The 24,459-nt window shown below is 41.3% G+C and overlaps 1 protein-coding gene across 2 annotated transcripts in view; it reads right to left on the bottom strand.

Moving 5' to 3' along the window:
- Positions 1 to 24,302, bottom strand: part of SMC1B (structural maintenance of chromosomes 1B) — a 63,312-nt gene extending 39,010 nt beyond the window's left edge. For both annotated transcript variants that reach the window (XM_066253056.1, XM_066253057.1), the window contains exons 1-11: positions 24,194 to 24,302; positions 21,133 to 21,321; positions 18,292 to 18,404; positions 17,990 to 18,193; positions 14,926 to 15,164; positions 12,383 to 12,641; positions 9,722 to 9,862; positions 5,405 to 5,487; positions 3,971 to 4,178; positions 2,096 to 2,281; positions 303 to 482 (exon numbers count right to left, since the gene is read on the bottom strand). In XM_066253056.1, the coding sequence (XP_066109153.1) occupies positions 303 to 482; positions 2,096 to 2,281; positions 3,971 to 4,178; positions 5,405 to 5,487; positions 9,722 to 9,862; positions 12,383 to 12,641; positions 14,926 to 15,164; positions 17,990 to 18,193; positions 18,292 to 18,404; positions 21,133 to 21,321; positions 24,194 to 24,302 (1,911 nt within the window). The remainder of the gene's footprint in view (positions 1 to 302; positions 483 to 2,095; positions 2,282 to 3,970; positions 4,179 to 5,404; positions 5,488 to 9,721; positions 9,863 to 12,382; positions 12,642 to 14,925; positions 15,165 to 17,989; positions 18,194 to 18,291; positions 18,405 to 21,132; positions 21,322 to 24,193) is intronic.
- Between the last annotated feature and the right edge of the window lie 157 nt (positions 24,303 to 24,459).

The following is a 24,459-nucleotide window of genomic DNA, read 5'->3' as shown; positions in this document are numbered from 1 at the left end:
TCAGCAAGAGCATTTATTGCATATAAGTAAAAAATTTAATTAACTGCTTTGAAGGTATTATTACAATAAACCTAATTTCCAAAATATAATTTATGATTTTAGGAAATGCTACATCAGTTAATTTTTTGAAAATTCAACTCAGCATCATAAAAACTACTGAATCCATAACCACCTTAGGTTCTTTGTTAGTTTTCCTAATTAAAAGAGTCATATGAAAGCATATATAAGTATTTGTGTGTGTAATATGATAGTCTTACAAATGTTGTTTCAGATTATCCAAAAGTATAATCTAAATGTTCTACCTTCCGTCTTTCAGGTCCACTGAATGCAATATGCTTTGCTTCTTCCATAGTCTCACAGACAAGGCCATTTCCACATACAAACTGAATTACTTTCTTCAGCTGCGGAAACTGAGTCTTTATGACATCAATCACCATTTTACAGCCTTTAATCTCCCGTAACCTTTCATTAATTGGCTTGATCTAAAAGGTTTAAAAAGTAATATATTAGATACACTAAAAAACCAAATACCCAGTATTCTTTCTAAAAAAACACACATAAGCATGACAGCAAGGATTGAGTATACATTTATATACAATAAAAGTTTGACCAGAACTCGATTAACTATATCCAACCACTGAATCATATCCAACTTTTAAAAAATATAGTTCATCAAAAAGCCAGAAGATAAAATTTCCAGATTCAACTCTGTCACTAACTAGTTAGCTGGAACAAAGCAATGTATGAGAAATGCTCCATACTCAGCCCTGGCCAGTTGGCTCTGTGAAGAATGTCGGCCCCATGCATGGATGTCCTGGGTTCAATTCCTGGTCAGGGTACACAGGAGGAAGTGCCTATTTGCTTCTCCACCCCTCCCCCTCTCACTATTCTCTCTCCTTCTCTCTCTTTTACTCCCTCCCCTCCTGCAGCCAAGGCTCAATTAGAGCAAGTTGGCCTCAGGCACTGAGGATGGCTCCATAGCTTCCACCTCAGGCACTAAAAAAAATGGCTCCTGTTGAAAGGGAGCAAGGGCATCAGATGAGCAGAGCATTGCCCCCTAGTGGGCTTGCTGGGTGGATCCTGGTTTTGGGGTATATGCAGGAGTCTCTCTCTGCCTCCCCTCTTCTCACTTAAAAAAATAAAAGTGTGGTACTGCACTGTGGAACACAAAAAATTCCACAGTTTAATGATTGGGAAAACCTCCAGACATACTTTGACATGACTTTTAAGTTGGGTCTAAGATTAAAAAAAAGTATCTGCAATGTATTGCAAATCTGGACCACTGGTACCCAGCTAGCTTTGCTGAGCTTCTCTTCTGTGCCAGGCACTGTGCTAGGTGCTCTTCATGTAGATTCTTTGCAATAATCTAATAACATAAGGACTACTTCCTCTACTTCAGAGATGAAGAAACTGAAGTTCAGAAAAATTAAGAACAAGTAGTGAGAACTAATTAAAAGCAGGGCTGAGATTCATACTCAGGTCTGTTCAAGTCCAGGGCATTTGCTTTCGACCACTATGCATAGTGCCTTTGGTTCAAGGTCTGGTAGACTGGACCAATAGTACATTTTCTTCAGTGGTCAAGAAAAAATTACTGAAAGATATCAATCTTGATAATGACAGAGCCAAATTCATTTGGGAATTTAGACCCTAGAAACTCCAAGACCTCTCAATACATACCCCAAGGCCAAAATTAGCCTGTTCCACCAAGACTGGCACATATTTACTGGATCATATATTTACGATTGAGAATCTGGGCTGGTATTTCACCAAAAGACCATATGTCTTATCCATCTCCTACACTTTGCTATCAAATAAAGATATTGCTGGGTAGTAGACTAAAGCAATGTCCTCAAAATCATCAAGGTATAATTATGGCAAAACTAGATATGGAAGAAATGATATGAAATTAAAAAGACAGCACCCACTTGATATTATTCTTGGCCTGCCAATATATTAACACCAGCCATCTGAATGAATGACTGGCATCTAAGCTGTGATTTTTTTCAGATACTACCATAATTTTAGGCAATAAAGACATACTGTAAAAGACAAGACTTTTATCACTATAAAATACTAAATATTATAAATATCTTACATCAAGGTAATCTAGAGCAAGGAACATCTCAGGTTCGGCTCTTTCCTCTTTCAGAAATCGAATACAATCTCTTGCTATCTTTTCAGAGGTTACAACAATGGCGACCATGTACCGGCCAAAAAGCTTAGTAACAGCCAGCTGGTACTTTTTATGAATAGGATGACACAGGTCAAGTAGTCTTCCAAACTTCGCAGGTTTCAAAAAAGGAAAGAACAAATACATTCATAAGGAACATATAATTCATAGTTTTCTAATGTAACAAAGCAGCATAAACCAGAAACTAATTTTATAAAATTATTAACGTGAAGTTAAGTCTCATTCAAATAGACATAAGATTTATTATGAAATATTCATTAAGATGTGTCACACTTCATTAAAAAAAGAGTCATGAGGAGGGACTAGCCTTACCAAGGTATTAAAATATTTTTACAAAGCTACAATAATTAAGTAGTACGCATCCATTCCCTTATTCACTAAATGAGAATCTATGAGGACTCCCCATTTCACCACATGCAGATACTGAGCTATATATACTGGGTAAACAGTACTGAACAAAACAGATACTTTCTGACCTCACAGAGCTGTTAGTCTAGCAGGAAAGAAAGATAGGAATAATCAGTAATCATACACATGTAAAAATATATAGAATACTAATGGACCACTGTGATAAAGCACAGAGCACTGAGAGTGTATAACAGGGAGTAGGTTGACCTGAGACGTCAGGAAAGGCTTCTCACAAAGAAGTGTTACTTGAAATCTGAAGAATGGTCAAGAATTCATTAGACTGAAATTAAAAAGTTTACTTAAAAATGTCAGAATGTCAACCCTAGACTAGCTGAAGGTGCTCAGTTCTACTTTATAAATACCAACTTCTTTATGAAAAATCATTGTTGTTACTATTATATTCTTCTGTTTTTTCCTCCTCCATTCACCACGAGTGGACACCCTCTTATCTGCAGTGTCACTTTCTGTGGTTTCTCTTACTGTGGTCAACCACAATCTAAAAACATTGAATGGAAAATTTCAGAAATAAATGACTCAATAAACAAGTCCCAAGTTATAAATTGTGCATGTAGGAGTGTGATGAACTTAGTCATCCCATCCAAGACATGAATCACCCCTTTGTCTGGTGCATCCACACCGCATGTCTGCCCATTAGTCACCTAGCAGCCACCTCAGCTATCAGATTGACTGTGGAGGATCACAGTGCTGTGTTCAAGTTACTCTTATTTTACTTAATAGTAGCCTAGTAGCCCCACAGCATGAGTAGCGAGGCTGGCATTCCAGATATGCCCAAAAGAAGCTGTAAAGTGGTAAAGTGCTTCTTTTAAGTGAAAAGGTAAAAGGTCTAAACTTAATAAGGACAGAAAAAAACTGTATGTCGAAGTTGCTAAGACCTATGGTAAGAACAAATATTCTACAGGTGAAATTGTGAAGGAGGAAAAAGAAATGTGTGCTAATTTTGCTGTCACATCTGCCATTGCAAAACTTCTAGTCATAGTGTGTGATATCTACTGAAAATACAATTTAAAAAGTATAACTATAAAGAATATGAGGTTTGAGGCTATATGTTTTGGGAAAGGAGACCACTTCATGGTATCCAAGTCCTTTGGAAATAGTGGCCATAACTTGGACTTTCTGGGTAATGTGTTCATGTCAATGTTTTTCCTTAATAATTACTTATGTATAGATACTACTGGAAGTTACTTACATTTTTATCCCAATTACTCACCATTATATTTTAAATATAAATAAGTTATCAAACACAACACTTAAAGATTTCTGAAGTAATTTTGCCTCCAAATAACGATAACATTTTAAATCCCAATAAGAAAGCTTAGCCTTTTGTTTAAATGAACTATTCACTCTAATTACCACAGAATCTGGGTAAAGTCTTTTAAGGTGTTCCAGAACTTCTGCTCTCTTATGCTGGCGCTTTCCCTCATGGGTATCAATTCCAGCATTCTGCAGTTCACTTCTAATAAGATTCATCTCTTCATTAACTTCAAAAATTCTTGATTTGGTTTTCTCAATTTCATCCACTAGGGTTTCCTCCTGCTGCTTTTTCTCTTTCAAGCAATCCCTATATAATAGTATTATATAGCAAAAAGAAAAACTAAAATTTAGGGATCATAAAATACAACTTACTTGGGTCTGGCATTGCAGGGGAATGAAATAGTGCTCTATCAATTTTAAATGATGAAAAATGCAATAAAATAAACCTAGCACCAAACACAGGCAAAAAAGACTTTGATCATTCTTTGTTGATTCAAAACTATCTATTTCTGGATACTGCAAAAGTAAGGCAGATCTCTACAGCCAGAGCAACCATTATGTGCTTAATAACTAGTAAATGCCAATTAAAAAAATTTTAGTGGTAGAATAATACATAGATTGTACTAGCTTTCGTGACATAACTTTTATTATAAAATTTTAATGCCAAAAAAATTTTAAGTTTCACAATTAAATAAATTTTTTCAAAACTTAAATGTTATATATGTGCTTAAGTATAATTTTAAATTATATACAGTGCAATGAAAACAATAGAGAAGCGAAAACATTTATGATACAATGAAAACATTTAATTGATGAATATACTACAAATAAACCAGACTATTAAGACAGCTGCAAGGAACTTTTTTTTTTGTCTTAGGTGAGAGAAGGGTAAGATAGTGAGGCAGACTCCCCCATGCACCCTGACTAGGATCCACCCAGTCCCCCACCCTCGTCTTAGGCGAGCATGGAACTATTTTCAGCACCTGAGGGTGCACTCCAATGGAGCTATCCTTAGTGCCCAGGGCCACACTAAAACCAATTGAGCCACTGGCCACAGGAGAGGAAGAAGAGAAGGGGGAGAGGAAGGGAAGAGAAGCAGATGGCCACTTCTCCTGTGCGCTCTGATGGGAATCGAAACCGGGACATTCATACGCCAGGCCAATGCTCTGCCCACTGAACCACTGTCCAGGGCCAAGGAATCTTTTATTTTATTTTTTACAGAGACAGAGATAGACAGGAATGGAAAGAGACGAGAAACATCAATCATCAGTTTTTCATTGCAACTCCTTAGTTGTTCATTGATTGCTTTCTCATATGGCCTTGACCGTGGGGCTACGGCAGACCGAGTAACCCCTTGCTCAAGCCAGTGACCTTGGGTCTAAGCTGGTGAGCTTTGCTCAAACCAGATGAGCCTGCGCTCAAGCTGGCGACCTCGGGGTCTCAAACCTGGGTCCTCTGCATTCCAGTCCAATGCTCTATCCACTGCGCCACCACTTGGTCAGGCATCAAGGAATATTTTTTAACAATACCCACATGCATGTTTTTGTATACTCCTCCAACTTCTCAATTCGTTTTTTATGATCTTCTATTTGTTCCTTTATTCGTTTCAGATTTTCCTAAATTAAGAAATAAAACCTAAAATCAATTATAGCAATTTCATACAAATAAAATTGATTTCTTGCTATGTGCTTAGAACTTACTGTAATATCCTTAGTTATTCTGAATTTGAAATACATTATATATAACCAATGAAAATCATCACAAGAGCAAATTTTAATTTTGAAAAGCAGATGGTACAGAGCTTTGAGATGATAAGAATCAGGGTTCAAATCCTGGTTCCACCATTTATTAGATATCTGATCTCTATAAAATTTACTCTTGTAAATTCAAGCTCCAAGGTGACTATTTTCAAATATCTATACATAGTTCTTTTTTTCTCACATATTTGGTATTTTTTAATTAAAAAGTTTAAATTTATAGCAAATTGAGATGGAGTAAACAATGAAATAACAATAAAACTGAAGATGCATCTTAATTAACAAAAATAAATAAATCTCAGAAAAATAAAAACAAGGTGTCCCCTCTCTGAGCAATAGCAGTTAAGAGAAATACTATCCTGCATTTTAAAATTAGCTCATAAATTAAAGGTGCAGTTTGATAATGACATGATATAGTATAAATTGAGTATTTCACAAGAATATCAATCATTTCTTCTGGGATTTCTGCTTTGTGTTAATATCTGTCTATCTGTGCTTTGTTATATATGATATTTAAAATTTTTAAATTTTATTTATTGATTTTTAGACAGAAAGGTGAGGGGAGGAGCAGGAAGCATCAACTCATAGTTGCTTCTTGTATGTGCCTTGACCAGCCCAGGTTTTGGACCAGTGACCTCAGCATTCCAGGTTGATGCTTAACCCACTGCACCACCACAGGTCAGGCTATTTTTTAAAAAAAAATTCATTTCTCAATTACAGTTTACATTCAATATTATTCTATGTTAGTTTCAGATGTATAGCAAAGTAGTTAAAAGTCATGTACTTACAGTATAGTCCCCCCAGTGCTTCACATACTCATCCCAATATTACTAACTATATTCCCTATGCTGCAAACTAATCCATGCAATAAATATTTACTCACTGGCTACCACATGCTAGGAACTAGAGCTACAATAAAGAATAGGATAGAGTCCTGCTTTCAAGGACTAAGGTCTGATGGGAGAGAAAATTAAGTAAGTAATTCCGGTAGAGTGGCTTAGTGTTTTGATAGCACAGGACATTTAAGGCAACCATAGGCTTTTGGGAGGAGGGCTTCACAAAAGTCTTGCTCCATTCACATTATCACTAAATCCAAATACAATGGTAGTCTTCAATTTGTTTCACGTCTTTAACCTCATCCTGCGCACTACAGAAGATTAAGCTGTCTTACTTCATTACTAAGTAATTTAAAACCAGGAGTGTACAAAAATAAAAAACACAAATCTTCTTCATTATACCACACCAGGAAAGAGAATAAATAGCAAAGTTTTCAAATGGAAAGGGAAAAACAAATTCCATGAAGATACTTATTTCACTGTACCCGTGTATCACACAAATTCACTGAACAAACATCTATGCTAGGAGCCAGAATTATAAAAATGAGCAAGACACAGTTCATTTTCTCCAGGAAGTCACGCATTTTGAAACTAGAGCCCCTATATTGAAATTTTAATATCTCACTTATGAATTCCACACAGGCCCTGGCCAATTAGCTCAGAAGTAGAGCATCGACCCTGTGTGTGGAGGTCCTGGGTTTGATTCCCAGTCAGGGCACACAGGACAGGTGACCATCTGCTTCTCCACCCCTCCCCCTGCCCCTTCTTTCTCTCCCTCTCTCTCTCTCTTCCCCTCCCACAGCTTAGGCTCACTGATTCAAACTCATTGGCCCTGGGCACTAAGGATGGCTCAGTGGAGCCTCCACCTCAGGTACTAAAAAAATAGCTTGGCCCTGGCCGGTTGGCTCAGTGGTAGAGCATTGGCCTGGCATGCAGGGTCCCGGGTTCAATTCCGGGCCAGGGCACACAGGAGAAGCGCCCATCTGCTTCTCCACCCCTCCCCCTCTCCTTCCTCTCTGTCTCCCGCCCCCCCCCCCCCCCCGCAGCCAAGGCTCCACTGGAGCAAAGTTTGCCCGGGTGCTGAGGATGGCTCTGTGGCCTCTGCCTCAGGTGCTCGAGTGGCTTTGATTGTGGCAGAGCGACGCCCCAAGATGGGCAGAGCATCGCCCCCTGGTGGGCATGCTGGGTGGATCCCGGTTGGGCACATGCGGGAGTCTGTCTGACTGCCTCCCCGTTTCCAGCTTTGGAAAAATATTATTAAAAAAAAAAAAAAGCTCAGCTGCAAGCATGGCACCAGATGGGCAGAGTATGGGCCCCAGTCGGGGGTTACAGGGTGGATCCTGGTCGGGGTGCATGAGGGAATCTGTCTCTGTATCTCCCCTACTCCCACTACAAAAAAAAAAAATCCATACAAAGAGAAAAAAAAAACTAGATTAGTTAAAGAATAATACAAAGTTTAGTCAACTGGAAAAATCTGCCCCTGCCTTTACTCTTGCCACTCCCAAGGCTTGTCACACCAGATGGGTTCCTTTGTGGTCATTACTTCACACTCCAGGTGGGTCTCTCAGGGAGCACCACCTGTTCAGATAGCGTAGGTTGAATAGGCTTTACTGCAGGAAATGTGAAAGACCAGGGTCATTGTCCCACAAGGAGGTGTGTCAGGGACTGGGTGCTCTCCTGGACACATAATGGAGAGAAATCAGAATGCCTTGGTACCAGGCATTCTGCATTTCAGGTGCTAGATGACTGTGCTAGCTGTTTGGGAAAACCCAACACTGCCCAGCACCTAGCCATCTTGGTATCTTGGAAAGTTATAGCCCCTCCTGTCCAGGAAGGGAGTCACCAATTCTGTGGAACACTAAATATGAGTACAGATTTTCCATCTCTCTCCACCTGGATATAATTATTCTTCTATCAATGTTTTCATATTCAAAAGACAACAGCAGTTCAACTAACACTTACTGATATCTACTAAATACAAGGTTTACAATGGACACTATTATGAATCCTGCCTGTAAGAAGCTTCCAGTCTAGCAGAGCTGTATTAATTAACTATACTTATCCTTCAATCTGATAAAATGAGATATAGATTAAGAATGAGTGATTAGATGCAGAAGAAATTATTTTCGGGGTTTTTTTTGGTGGGGTAGGGAGAAAAGGCAGGCTAAGTAAGGCTTTGTGGTGTGGGTACCAGGGAATTTAACATGTAAAGATAAATAGGCTTTTCCAAAATTAGCATGCACAATGGCAAAAGTATGCGGTAAGAATTCACAGAAATCAGCATATAATTTTATAAGAAAATACAAATTATACAAGTGTTTTAAAATTAATTATTGCTATGTTAACTTGTTTTTCTTCTCCACAAAATGCCCTTTCTTCATGATTATCATATACTGCTCACAAAAATTAGGGGATATTTTATTACTTCGTATTTATCTTGAAATATGACCTAATTTTTGTGAGCAATATATATCACACCATGAATCATCAGAGGGGAAAGACCAGATGCTTGGTGTAGTAGACACTCACTTTCATCTTATTCAACCTGCCCATCACTCTGAAGTAGACATACCTATCAAAGTCCAGAGAAATTAAATGATTTAGTTACTTACCAAGATTACACAAGTCAGTAAGGAATAGGACTGACTGGAATAGCCAGGACTGTCTTACTCTAAGGCAAACCATTATAATGCTTGACATGACCCCACACACAAGCCAACAAACCCACACTCAAGCTGGATGAGCCCACGCTCATGCCAGTGACCTTGGGGTTTTGAACCTAGGTCCTCAGTATCCCAGATCGACATTCTATCCACTGAGCCACCATCAGTCAGGCTATAATGCTATCTTGATGGTTACTTTCCATGTAGACTATTATGTTCCTCTTGGACTATGTCCTTAATGTTTACAAATAACTTTACATTCACCTCTATTATGATACTTAATTGCTTTTCCCCCTTTATCTTCCTAACTTCACTGGACTATAATATATGTAAGAACAGGAGCAGTATTATCTGTCCATGCTTATCACTATACAGATGTTCAGAAAAAGCTTACTGACAACACAAATGAAGATACTATCTGTAGCTTAGACCATAAAATGAGTACTCAAATGATATTAAGCAGAATAATTCAAAATTTTTAATTAATTTCTTATATCTGATATAAATCCACTTATACATTGAAAAGCTAATATAAAAAGGTAATAAAATGTTACTGAACAGAATTCTGAATTATGACTACACAAACCAAGGTACCTGGACTTCTCCATGCCTCCTCTTCTCAAATGCTAATCTATCTCTATCCGCTCTCTGCTCCCACTGCAGCTTTTCGAGCTGTTGTGTCATTATAGCCACCTTTCTTCTGACTTGCTCCTTAAGTTCTTTGTAGCGATCCAGCTGCATGAAGAGCATGAAAACACTGCTGACTCAAAGCAGCATGAGAGGAAATTCTTCACATGATATCCTTTACTAACGAATCATTAATCTTAGCAAAAGTTATGTTTTACATAAATTACATCAGAATTGGCCATCTTCTCCAGACAGTGTGAACATAAAATGTTTTACTTAAAACTACTATTTAGATACATCAATAAGGTATTTGAAATCAACTCTATAATAAGGTCCCTGTAACGAATTCTTTTTGTTGTTGTTGGGGTTTTTTTTCCATTTTTTTCCCGAAGCTGGAAACGGGGAGGTAGTCAGACAGACTCCTGCATGCGCCCAACCGGGATCCACCCAGCATGCCCAGTAGGGGGCGATGTTCTGCCCCTCTGGGGCGTCGCTCTGTTGCATCCAGAGCCATTCAAGCGCCTGAGGCAGAGGCCACAGAGCCATCCCCAGCGCCCGGGCCATCTTTTCTCCAATGGAGCCTCGGCTGCTGCTGGAGGAGAAGAGAGAGACAGAGAGGAAGGAGAGGGGGAGGGGTGGAGAAGCAGATGGGCGCTTCTCCTGTGTGCCCTGTCGGGAATCCAACCCTGCATGCCAGGCCGACGCTCTACCGCTGAGCCAACCGGCCAGGGCCCCTGTAACAAATTCTTAAAAGAGAAAGATGAATACTCATTAATAGTCCAAAAATAAGAGGAGCTAAGAGAAAATTATGTACTTTTTCTAGGTATATAGTCACAAAATTTTAGTATATATATTGTAATATAAGATTATTATAAAGTTAGTGAGAGAGATAAAAGATAAAAATTTAGTAAAGCCTGACCAGGCAGTGGCGCAGTGGATAGAGCGTTGGACTGGGATGCCGAGGACCCAGGCTCGAGACCTTGAGGTTGCCAGCTTGAGTGTGGGCTCATCTGGTTTGAGCAAAAGCTCACCAGCTTGGACCCAAGGTCGCTGGCTTGAGCAAGGGGTTACTCGGTCTGCTGAAGGCCTGCAGTCAAGGCATATATGAGAAAGCAATCAATGAATAACTAAGGTGTCGCAATGAGCAACAAAAAACTAATGACTGATGCTTCTCATCTGTCCATTCCTGTCTGTCTATCCCTCTCTCTGACTCTCTCTCTCTCTGTTTCTTTTTCAGCATTCCAGGTCAACACCCCATCCACTGTGCCACCACAGGTCAGGCTCTCTCTCTGTTTCTGTAAAAAAAAAAAAGGTAAAAAGAATGTTCAAAAAAACAATTACAAATTTTTGGGTATCTATTATTTATTATCATTAAATCTTATATACTAAATTGGATATTAATTCATCACTAAACAGTTTAAATCACCTTAATCAATTTACCTCCTGTCAATTAAGTGATCATGTGTCTTCCATATGTACCTGACTTATTTTTTTTAGGGAGAGTAGGAGACAGGAAAGGAGGGGAAATGAGGGGGGAGGGGAAAAGGGCAGAGGGGAGAGAGGGGCAGAGGGGAGAGGGGAAAGGAGGGAGAGGAGACAGGGGAGAGGGGAGAAAGAAGTGAGAGGAAGAGGGGTGGAGAAACAGATGGGTGCTTCTCCTGGGTGCCCTGACTGGAATCTAACCCAGGACATCCACACACTGGGCAACGCTCTACCGCTGAGCCAACCAGCCAGGGCCTGTACCTGACTTTTTAAATAATATTCACATGAGAAAAAAAAATGATTACTTTAGAAACATAAGAATCACCTAACTTTTATTATAAAATACCATGTAATCTTCTTAAAAGTATTTTCTATGACTTTAATGAAATAAAAAATGTTATATGCAATTTACTCATCTAGAAAAAATCTAAAGATCAAATTTAAATTCCATTATATAGGCTGAAAATTTTTAATTCCCATAATTTAGATTCTGAAGGCAATCCCTTTTTCTTTTTTTCTTTAAATTTACAGAGACAGCGATAGAGTCAGAGAGAGGGGCAGATAGGGACAGACAGAAAGGGAGAGAGATGAGAAGCATCAATTTTTCATTGTGGCATTTCACCTAGGTTCATTGATTACTTCTCATATGTGCCTTGACCGTGGGGCTACAACAGACCGAGTGACCCCTTGCTCAAGCCAGAGACCTTGGGTCCAAGCTGGTGAGCTTTGCTCAAACCATATGAGCCCGTGCTCAAGCTGGTGACCTTGGGGTCTCAAACCTAAGTCCTCTGCATTCCAGTCCAACACTATCCACTGGCGCCACCACCTGGTCAAGCGACAATCTCTTTTTCTTAATTGAATTTATTTGAGCGACACTGGTTAAAATTATATAGGTTTCGGTGCACAATTCTTCAATACATCTTCTGTACACCACATTATGCGTTCACCCCCAAATCAAGTCTCCATCCATCATCATTTATCCTCCCATACCATCCTCCATCTCCTTCTGTGCCCCGGCAATCACCACATGAGGACAATCTCTTCCAGTATCAGAAAGAGAGGTCATTCTCAAACTTTTTTTTTTTCAAAATTTAAAAAAGCTAAAACAACAGAAACAAAAGATTTCCTGTATGTTGACTTTTTCACCTGACTGGCTTCTAACTCAATGTCTCGCACTTTCTGTAGGACGTCTTTCTCGATCTGCTTTTCAAAGCTTCTCCATGCAGCATCTACATCAGCCAGCTCAGTCTCTAGCGCTTTTATGTCATCCTCCTGTTTAGTACACTGTTTTTCACTGTCTTTTATTGATTTCTTAGCCATGTCTAATTTCTTGAGGTGGTGAGAAGTGTTTTCTTTGGCTTTAATGTACTGAGGCCTCTTCTGATTTAAAAGAGCTTCAAGAGATCTAAAAAGAAAAGTAAAGCTTGTTTTAAAGGAAATTGAATTTTATGACATATAAAGGAAAAAAGTTATTTTGATCAAGTCATACATTTTTAAACTGAATTTATTGGAGTGGAATTACTTAATAAAATTATATAGTTTCCAGTATAGAATTCTATAATATAATACATCATCTGTATACTCTCTTGTGTTCAACACCTCAAGTCAAGTCTCCTTCCATTCCTATCTATCCTCCTATACTCTATTCTGTCTCCCCCCACCGACTTCCCCTCTGGTAATCACTATGCTATTGTCTGTGATTTTTTGTTGTTGTTTTTTGTTTTTTTGCTTAATCCTTCACCTTTTTCCAAATCACACACTTAATAAATTCTAAAAATCGACATTCAGAGACTACAAGCAGATCAGTGGTTGCCAAATGTTAAGAGGAGGACTGAATAGGTAAAGCACAGGGGAATCTTTTATTTATTTATTTACTTACTTATTTATTTTTCCGAAGCTGGAAACGGGGAGGCAGTCAGACAGACTCCCACATGCGCCCTACTGGGATCCACCCGGCAGGCCCACCAGGGGGCGATGCCAGGTGGATCCCGGTTGGGCGCATGTGGGAGTCTGACTGTCTCTCCCCGTTTCCAGCTTCAGAAAAATACAAAAAAAAAAAAAGAACCTAACTATATTGTATATGTATGAAATCACCTTACTAAAGGGGGTGGGAATAAAAGGTGCTAACCTAAGTAACCTTAGAAATGGGTGGAGTCTGTAAAACTAAAAGTAAAAGGAATTGTAGGTAAGCATCATACTCTAGTTGATAAGGCTGCTTCCCGGGAGGGTATGGATTAACAATTCTGATACTGCCATACATGATTAGTGAAACTGAACAATTAAGCAAATGAATGGTACTTTGTGGAAGGAAGGTTTCTCACTGGTGGAGTGGGAGGTTATAAATAAGCAAAAAATGGTCAACATCAACAGTGATGTCAAATTGATATTATGATAGTTATGTCTTAATAATACCTATGATATGTTGACATCCCTGATATAATGTGATGGAAATGGCATTTTACCACTGTGGTCTTCTTCCCTCAAATTCATAAATCCTATTTAATTATGAGAAAACTATTAAGACAAGTCCCAGTGGAGGAACATTCTACAAGAAAGCCCAACTCCTTAAAACTGTAAAGGTCATCAAGAACAAGAAAAGTCTGAGGAAATGTCACAGCCAAGAGGAGTCTATGGAGCTGTGATGACTAAATGAAATACAGTACAGCAGTGGTCCCCAAACCCCCGGCTGCAGACCAGTACCGGTCCATGGGCCATTTGGTACTAGTCCGCAGAGAAGGAATAAATAACTTACATTATTTCCATTTTATTTATATTTAAGTCTGAATGATGTTTTGTTTTTAAAAAATGACCAGATTCCCTCTGTTACATCCGTCTAAGACTCACTCTTTTTTTTTTTTTTTTGTATTTTTCTGAAGCTGGAAACGGGGAGAGACAGTCAGACAGACTCCCGCATGCGCCCGACCGGGATCCACCCGGCACGCCCACCAGGGGGCAACGCTCTGCCCACCAGGGGGCGATGCTCTGCCCCTCCCGGGCATCGCTCTGTTGCGACCAGAGCCACTCTAGCACCTGGGGCAGAGGCCAAGGAGCCATCCCCAGCGCCCGGGCCATCTTTGCTCCAATGGAGCCTCGGCTGCAGGAGGAGAAGAGAGAGACAGAGAGGAAGGAGAGGGGGAGGGGTGGAGAAGCAGATGGGCACTTCTCCTGTGTGCCCTGGCCGGGAATCGAACCCGAGACTTCTGCACGCCAGGCCGACGCTCTACCACTGAGCCAACCGGCCAGGGCTAAGACTCACTCTTGACACTTGTCTCGGTCACGTGATACATTTATCCATCCCACCCTAAAGGCTGGTCCGTGAAAATATTTTCTGACATTAATCCGGTCCGTGGCCCAAAAAAGGTTGGGGACCACTGCAGTACAGTATTCTGGATCAGAAAAAGGACAATAGGTAAAAACTAAAAAAATATGAATAAAGTATGGACTTCAGTTAATAGTAATGTATCCACATTGGTTCATTAATTCTGACAAATGTATCATACTAATAACATAAGATGTTATAAGTAGGGGAAACCAAATAGGGAATATGGGAACTCTGTACTCCATAATGTTTTTCTATATATCTAAACATATTACAAGTAAAAAAAAATTTAAATCAATTTTTAAAATGTCACTTTTATTTTTCTCTATTGATCTATATAAAATCTGTTAATAACTTTTTAAAAACTCACTTTAGTTCTTTTTCTATTTGTTGTAGTTGTCTAATTAGCATTCCATGTTCCTTTTTTTTGGCTTTCACTATATTTTCATGATGAGAAAGAGACTCTTTTGTGACACTCAAACTTCTATTCACTCGCTCTAACTCAGTGTTTAGAAAATTAATTTTTTTCTCATTATGATATAGTTTAAAAAGCTGAAGTTGAATCTTGTTTATTTTCAGTTCTTCAAGGAGACTCTGGTAACGGTCTGCCTATAAAATAGAACAATTCAAACAACAGTTAAAAGGGAGCATATTTAAGTTGACTTTTCATAAACTCAGCTATAGTGCTGACAGTATCTCATGAATTATCATACAATTAAGAAACAATATTTTTGCCAAAAGCAGCATTATTTGGAGGTTTCTGGATACACTTTTACAATAAACCAGTAAATGATTTTTATTCACGCATTCAGTGGTATGCTGTTAATAACAATGAAGTGACATCCACTAACGGTCCTTGTCCCATTTCAGTCTTGACCTCAGAGTGTGGCAAGTCTATTAACATTTCTGTTATCAGCTCCCTCATTTGTAAACTGAAGGCTGTTATATGATTTGTAAGATTTTTAGTAACTAAATTCAATTACTATAGGAAAAATCCTGCTGTAGAGTACAATTTTCCTAGTAGAACTAATAAGACTATTAAAACTCCAAATTATATGTAAAATGGAAAAATTTCCTTAGCATCTGTACTATTAATAAAGGAATAAAAGAATGGGCTGCCTTGAGAGGAAAGCTCTTAATCAATGAAGTATTCCATGTAGCGGGTAAATAGTCATCTACCAGGAAGTTATAAAAAATAATTAGGAAGTTGGGCTATTGTAAATATCCTTATAATGTTTAAAGTTCTGCAATACTACACTTCTATAAGCTGTTTCAGTATAATTACTATAGTCTGACTTTCATTGACACCACCCCTTTCCACTGACAAAAGGACAGACAGACACACACACACACACACACACACACACACGAACATGACGAAACAGAAAAACATCACTTAATAATAAGGAACAAATCTACCTCTCATTCATTTCTTCAAATATTTTTTTCTTTGTGCTGTGACTACACTGGAGAACAAGATAGAAACAGCCTGCCTGACTTGTGGTGGCACAGTGGATGAAGAACTGACATGGAATGCTGAGGTCACCCATTTGAAACCCTGGGCTTTCCCCATCAAGGCACATATGAGAACAACCACTGTGTTGATGCTTCCCATTCTCCGCCCTGCATCCTCTTTCTAAAATCAATAAATAAAATTTAAAAAGAAGATAGAAAGACTCTCTGCTCTTTAAGTTTATAATCTAGTTATTCTAATGAGGGAAGGGGAATGAAGAGGAATCAGAGTAAGAAGTATATAATAAACAAGATATCATATAGCAACATATGCTATAAAAGAAACAAAATAGGGTAATGCAATAGTACCAGGGAGGGGGTGCTAATTTAGACTTGGAGCATGGACAGCAGATGCTTGCCTAAGAAAATTGCTTTTTTACAAAAACTTAAATGAGGGAGTATTAGCTATGCAAAAATCAGGCATGCAGCTATCTAGACAGAGGAAATAGCAGAAACTCCAAACTAGAACAAAATGTGGGATAGTCAATAAATAATAAATATCAATGTAGTAGGAGAGTAGAGGAGTTCAGGCTTGAGAAATGAAGAGAGGCCAAATCAGAAGGCTGGAAGGAGACTAGATTTTCAGTACAGTGGGAAGAGGTTTTATGCAAGAGGAAAACAGAATCTGATTTGCATTTTAAAAAGATCATTCTAAACACAAATAATTATCAAAAAAACATAAGACATTTTACTAAGCATTGTGAAGGGTACCAAGATAATACCACAGAACAGCATTTTTAAAGTGTGGCCATGGCCTCCTAGGCCATGTATTCTCCTCAACACTGCTTTAGGGAGTCCCTGAGGTCAAAACTATTTTTATTATATAATAATATTAAGACTTTGTTGTTGTTGTTATTAAGATTTTATTTATTCATTTTAGAGAAGAGGAGGGAGAGGGGGGAGGAACAGGAAGCATCAACTCCCATATATGCCTTGACTGGGTAAGCCCAGGGTTTCGAACTGGCGACCTCAGAGTTCCAGGTCAACGCTTTATCCTCTGAGCCACCACAGGTCAGGCAAGACTTTGCTTTTTTCATTGTGTTGATATCCACACTGATGGTGTGTAAAGCTGCTAGGCCTTGACACAAACAGGATTTAATACAGAAGCAGATGTGTGAGAATTTATGTCTTTTATTAAGCTACATACTAAGGAGATTACAGAAATGTAAAACAATGTCACACTTCTAATTAGTTTCAGAAAAAATGCAGTTTTTCATAAAAGTATTATTTGTTAACATTTAATGAGTTTATTATTTTTACATTGATCATTAAAAAGTATTTTTAAAACTTCCCAGTTTTAATTTCAAATGCAATAAATATCTGTAGATATAACCCACATGAATAGAAATTCTTTGCAGTCCCTAATAGCTTTTTTTTTTTTTTTGTATTTTTCCGAAGTTAGAAGCAGAGAGGCAGACAGACAGACTCCCGCATGTGCCTGACCAGGACCCACCCGGCATGCCCACCATGGGGTGATGCTAGGCCTCTGGGGAGTTGCAATCAGAGCCATTCTAGCGCCTGAGGCAGAGGCCATGGAGCCATCCTCAGCGCTGGGCCCAACTTTGCTGCGGTAGGAGAAGAGAGATAGAGAGAAAGGTCAGGGGGAAGGGTGGAGAAGCAGATGGGCACTTCTCCTGTCTGCCCTGGCCAGGAATCAAACCCAGGACTTCCACATGCCGGGCTGATGCTCTCTACTGCTGAGCCAACCAGCCAGGGCCCCCAATAACTTTTAAGAGTATAAGGGGACAATATCCCAAAGTTTGAGAACCTCTGCCCATATAAGGTATATATAAAATTGTCAGGCTTATTTTTAGTTGGGAAAATAATTTTTGTAGTTCAGATTGTCCTACCTATTTGGATAACAAAAACCTCTACAAATGGTGAAAAGTATATCAAAAAGTTTCTCTTTAATGACACCTTACCTCTTCTTTCTCTAATTTTGCATGTTTGCGCTCTGCAGCTATGTTTTTTTTCTTATTAAAATTAAACTGTGCATCCTCCTCGGCTTTCTGTAACTTTCTTTTCTTTTCCTCATATTCTCCTATAAGCTCTCCTGATGTGCTGATTTCCTCAAAAAACTGGGTTCTTTCTTTGGGTTTTTTCATTGAAATCAACTCTACAGTTCCCTTGTAAAAAACAGTAAAGCACACCAACATGTAAAATACAATGTGTATATACGTATAGTTTCAGAATCATGAATCAAATAAACTTTACAGCTACTTACCTGAAAAACCAGACAGTTCTGTGCTTTGACTATTATACCTATCTTTTCCAACTCTGCTATATAAGCAGAACGACTCACAGGATTGTCATCAAAACGAAATTCTGAGCATCCTCCTAAAATAAAATAAAGGCTGTTATAGGAAGTATAAATATCAGACATATATAAACAACTATTCAAAGTTTTATAAAATAATTTTTTCTTATTGAAATGGCCAATTAGGAAATAATATACATGTTAATAAATGCATTTAGTTACCCAACAAACATACTATATGACAAAAAGGATTCCATAAAGGTAAAAAAAACCCAAACAGACAAAAGTCTGATCTCAAGTAGCTTATATCCTAGTAACAGACGGACAAAAACAAGATATTAAGTAAGGTAAGTATCATGTGAGAAAGTACTAAGTGCTAAGTACTAAGTAAAGTAGGGTTGGGAGGAGGTATGAAAATTTCTGTGTAGTAGGAACAGAAGTAGAGCATAGAATGATGTCTGTCAGGTGAGGTAAGAGGAAAATGGGGAAATGGTCAAGGGGTATGAAGTTTCAGTTACACAAGATGATAAGTTTTAGAGATTTAATGTATAGCAATGTAGCTATAGTGTTGTACACACACACACGAGAAAATGATAACCAGTGAGGTGATTTGTATGTTATGTTGATAGTGTCATTTATTTCACAAAACATTAAAACATCAAGTTGTAGACCTTAAATATATTCAACTTGTTAATTATACCCTAACAAAGATAGGAAAAAAATAAATTTATGATTTCTTATTAAATAGAGTAGGCTAAGGCATCCTTGGTGAGATGGAGACTTTTGAGTAAAAACAAACAGAGAAAATCAATGAAGATATCTAGATAATAAAGTGGTAAAATACTTAAATTAGACATTAAGGTACAAGTATATAATAAATAATTCTTTCTTTCTTTTGAATTTTTTATGGATTTATTTGAGCTAAATTGTCAACAATTGCTGGGAAGCAAAGTCTCAACAGATCAAGGAATACTCCAATAATAAGTATATATTTCTAAAATAATCTGTGATTATATTTGGTGAAAGTTAATTAACAGTATTTATACATTAGAATATTAAAACCATGTTTTTGCTGACCACAATGAAAACAGCAACAAAAAACCTATTTTATAGAAAAATACCAATTTTATAGAGGCTCTGTAAACTCCTAGCATATAGAAAATATAAACAACCCCAAACTTTTTCACTCAAGAAACTGGGATTTCATGAATAAGTCACAAAATACAAATTCAAATATATCACTGAAGTTGCTTTTGGGTGGTAGAAAAAACTTTCTATACAAACCAAAAATATGCATATAATTAGTTCATCACTAAGAAAACCAGATAAACATAAAGAACCTCAGGAAGGACTTTTTCTTAAGTGAATGGAGAGGAGATAGTGAGACAGACTCCCTCACTCCAGGACCAGGATCACCCAGCAAACATCCTCTGAGGTGGATGTTTGAATCAACTGAGCTATTTTTTTTTCTTTTTTTTTCTTTTCATTTTTCTGAAGCTGGAAACAGGGAGAGACAGTCAGACAGACTCCTGCATGCGCCTGACCGGGATCCACCCGGCACGCCCACCAGGGGCGACGCTCTGCCCACCAGGGGGCGATGCTCTGCCCATCCTGGGCGTCGCCATATTGCGACCAGAGCCACTCTAGCGCCTGGGGCAGAGGCCAAGGAGCCATCCCCAGCGCCTGGGCCATCTTTGCTCCAATGGAGCCTTGGCTGCGGGAGGGGAAGAGAGAGACAGAGAGGAAAGCGCAGCGGAGGGGTGGAGAAGCAAATGGGCGCTTCTCCTGTGTGCCCTGGCCCGGAATCGAACCCGGGTCCTCCGCACGCTAGGCCGACGCTCTACCGCTGAGCCAACCGGCCAGGGAACTGAGCTATTTTTAGCACCTGAGGCTGTCCTGCTCTGATGGAGCTATTTTCAGTGCCTGGGGTGGGTGGGGGAGGAGGTGGGGTGTCATTCCAGCCAGTGGAGCCCCTCACTGAGGGAAGAAAAGAGGAAGAAGGGGGAGAGTGAGGAGGAGAGGATGGGGCAGAGAAGCCGATGGTCCATTCTCTTGTGTGCCCTGACCAAAATCCAACCAGGGATGTCCATATCCTGGACCGAGCCAATGCTTTATTCACTGAGCCAACCCACCAGGGCCAGAAAGGACTTTTATACCTTCTCAGTCTTTATGGTAGGCTCCCTCCTTCATTTTAACATAATAACCAGATAGAAAAATGTTATTCAACAATGGAGAAGTTTGAACAAATATATGTAGTTAAAGAAGAGTCCCAGCCCTGGCCAGTTGGCTCAGTGGTAGAGCGTTGGCCTGGCGTGCGGGAGTCCTGGGTTCCATTCCCGGCCAGGGCACACAGGAGAAGCGCCCATCTGCTTCTCCACCCCTCCCCCTCTCCTTCCTCTCTGTCTCTCTCTTCCCGTCCTGCAGCCAAGACTCCATCGGAGCAAAGTTTGCCCGGGTGCTGCCTCAGGCGCTAGAATGGCTCTGGTTGCAACAGAGCAATGCCCCAGATGGGCAGAGCCCTGGTGGGCCTGCCGGGTGGATCCTGGTTGGGTGCATGCCGGAGTCAGACTGCCTCCCTGTTTCCAACTTAAGAAAAATACAAAAAAAAAAAAATAAGAGTCCCAGTGGAGAATCAAACATTCTATTATTACTTGCTCCTGAGAATTGCTCTCTTGCTTCTGAGAATTGCTATCCAAGAAAGAGAGAGAGAAAAAAACCTCTAGTTCCCTTTGCTAGTAGAACAGGTAATTTGATTTAACTCTAGAAAAATCAAATGACTTATAAGCAAACATCTATAAAAAAAAATACCTCGAATAATCCTTGCAAATGTTTTCTCTTCTCCATTTTCCTCCACATATACAATTTTTACACTTGCAGAAGAAGAAACAGGCTTTCCAATATGTGCTCCGTGAATAAGTTCTTGAATATGTTTCACTCTTAAATTAACTGTTTTCTCTCCCATTACAAAACTAAGTGCATCCATTACATTAGATTTTCCTGGGGACAAGAAGAGGAAAGAGGGGAGAGGAATTAGTCATTTTTAATGATTAAAACAAACAAACAACCCTGGCCCAGAGCTGAAGAAACCAAGCCATCAATGAAAGTGAAATATAGCCAGCACATATGTCTAAATAGTACTGTGGTGTCTACATTCAAAATCCATGTGACTGAACAACTTTACAATCACTGGTTTCTTCCATGAAACTATGGCCGAGTGTTAAATGGTCTAAATTTAAGGCTCTAACTACGTAGACCTAAGCACCAAATCTGTTCCATTTTTAAGTGCCATATTTCCCCCACGTATAAGTTCCCATGTATAAGACGCACCTTAATTTTGGGGCCTGAAATTTTGGGGGAAAAATGTATTAAATAAAGTTATTGAACTCAAGTTTTATTCATCATAAAACTCATACAACTCCTCATCCGCACAAAAAAGGGGGAAATTGCCTGACCTGTGGTGGCGCAGTGGATAAAACGTTGACCTGGAACACTGAGGTCGCCGGTTCAAAACCCTGGGCTTGCCTGGTCAAGGCACATATGGGAGTTGATGCTTCCTGCTCCTCCCTCCCCCTTCTCTCTCTCTCTCACTCACTCTCTCTCCTCTCTAAAAATTAATATAAAAAAAAAGAAAAAAAAATTTTTTTTAAAAAAAAGGGGAAATTCAAGTAAAAAAATCAACTACTGTATAAGACACACCCAGTTTTTAGACCCCAAATTTTTCTAAAAAGGGTGTGTCTTATACATGGGGTAATACGGTATTACACTATGACAAACTTCTGTAATTTGTTATTCCCATTTTACAAATATGAACCGTCACATTTTTTGTTTATGTGTGTGTTTTTGTTTGTTTTGAGAGAGAGGCAGGGAAAGAGTGAGACAGGAACATCAAGCAGTTCTTGTATGTGCTCTGACCAGGGATTAAAACCGCAACCTCTATTCTTCCGGAAGATGCTCTGAGCTATCCAGCCAGGGCTAAATTATTTTATTTTATTTTATTTTTTTACAGAGACACAGAGAGAATCAGAGAGAGGGATAGACAGGGACAGACAGGAACGGAGAGATGAGAAGCACCAATCATTAGTTTTTCCTTGCACATTGCAACACCTTAGTTGTTCATTGATTGCTCTCTCATACGTGCCTTGACCGCGGGCCTTCAGCAGACCGAGTAACCCCTTGCTGGAGCCAGTGACCTTGGGTCCAAGCTGGTGAGCTTTTGCTCAAACCAGATGAGCCCGTGCTCAAGCTGGCTACCTTGGGGTCTGGAACCTGTCCTAGGCATCCCAGTCCGTCGCTCTATCCACTGCGCCACCGCCTGGTCAGGCTCAATTTTTTAATTTACTGATAGAGAGAGGAAGGAGAGAGAGGGGAGGGGAGGGAAGGGAATGGAACCCGCAACCACGTCCTTCCCCTACAAAGCTCTTAACCAACTGAGTTAAAGGGCCAGGCCCTCCTGTGGTTATTAAAGGGCTAACCACCCCCAGGATGTCCCCGGGGCAGGCCAACGTCCACAGCTGGCACGAGCCGGCAGAAGAGCCAGGGCAGGTCCCCCGCCTGCCACACCTGGAAAGGCCCGCTGGCCCCGGGGGTCTGGGTTCGGGGGTTCCCAGCACTTTCTGATGAGAATGTCTCACCGCGCCCACACGATTTGCATAAACCGTCCATATCTGTCTGAGCGCTTCGCTCATTCTGGAAGACTGACCAAGTGGTTTACTGACGAGTGTCCAAACCAACACAAGCGGGACGCCGCCCAGGGGCTGGTCACCGAGGAGCACTGCACCGAGTTCGGCCCCCGCCGCACCGAGAAGGCGAAATGCCCGGGAGGCCCAGGCATCGGCCCTCCAAGGTCCGCCGTGGGGACCGGCGCGGCGCTGGTACCGAACCGCCCGCGTGGCCGCGCGCGGGGCTGCGGGGCGCGGCAGAGCTGGTACCGGTATCAGCTTTCTCACCCTCACCGCACGCTCCGTCGTTTGGTCGCGTTCTGAACAGAGAGAACGCGACTGTTCTAAGCGGTTTCAGCGGGCGGGAAGCCCCCGTCCCGGGACCGCGAAATGCCCGCGCACCCGCGGCAGCGGCTGGAAGTTCACGGCCCGCCCGGCCCGTCGGGGCACCGCCCGGCCGGGCAGCCCGCAGCGTCTCCCGTCGCAAGCCGAGCCGCGACCGTCGCGGGCGGGCGGGCGGAGGGACAGCATACAGCGTGAAGGAGGACATTTCTCCCACAGAGGGGCGAGCCCTGTGGCTCTCCTCGGCCGCGGCTCCCCCACGGCCACCGCTACGACACCGACTCGCGGGCCCGGAAAGCAACCCCCGAACCGCCCGGTCCCCGCCGTCCAGTAGACGAGTCTCGGACGCGACAGCTCTCCACTCCAGCATGGGCCCCCACCGGACGGCTCGGAGAAACCCGAGGGCCCGTCCACTCTTCCCCGGGACGTCGGCCCCGCGACCCTCGGGTTTAAAATGGCGGCCGTGCCCCCTTGTGAGAGGGAAACAAGGCGGCGGGGCTAGGGGGGTCGGTGAGAGCTCGCCGACCTGCGTCATTACCGCAGGGTGCCCGGGTCGCCAGGTCGCCCCCTGTCCGGTGAGACAGGGAAGGCGTTGGGTGGCGACGAGGGCAGAGGGCGAGCCCCCAGGGCAGGGGGAGCGGGGCCAAGGGGGGGCCCCCGGTGGGACCCCAGGTGGGGTGGAGATCGAGGGTCTGGCCGGGATGTTATCCAAGGTCGGGGCCGTCGCCGAGGGACCGAGGACGTGGCCGCGGACTGCAGGCATCAGGTGCCTGAGTCCAGGCTGTGCGGTTGCCCTCACGTCCACTCAGACAAAATGAGGTCCAGACGCCGGGGATGGGGGCGGGCGAGGCGTTCTGGGTCCCAGTTACCAGAGCCGTTGGGGCCAATGATGCAGGTGAACCTCTTGAAAGGGCCTATGATCTGGCGGCCTCGCCACGACTTGAAGTTCTCCACGACCAAGAGCTCCAAACGGCCCATGGCTGCGAACTCCGCGCCTCAGCCGCGTCCTCACACGCCGGCGGGCGAAAAACGCGGGAAGGACCTCGTGCCAATCTCGCGAGAAGAGAAGACGTCGAGCACCGCACCATTCCTTAGCAACCGAACTGTTTACGTTTCCGAGGAAACTCGCTCTCCT

This window comes from Saccopteryx bilineata, chromosome 1 (assembly GCF_036850765.1).
Source record: "Saccopteryx bilineata isolate mSacBil1 chromosome 1, mSacBil1_pri_phased_curated, whole genome shotgun sequence".
Taxonomy (NCBI): Eukaryota; Metazoa; Chordata; class Mammalia; order Chiroptera; family Emballonuridae; genus Saccopteryx; species Saccopteryx bilineata.
Note: the sequence above shows the minus strand (reverse complement) of the source record. Positions and strands in the feature narration are given on the sequence as shown.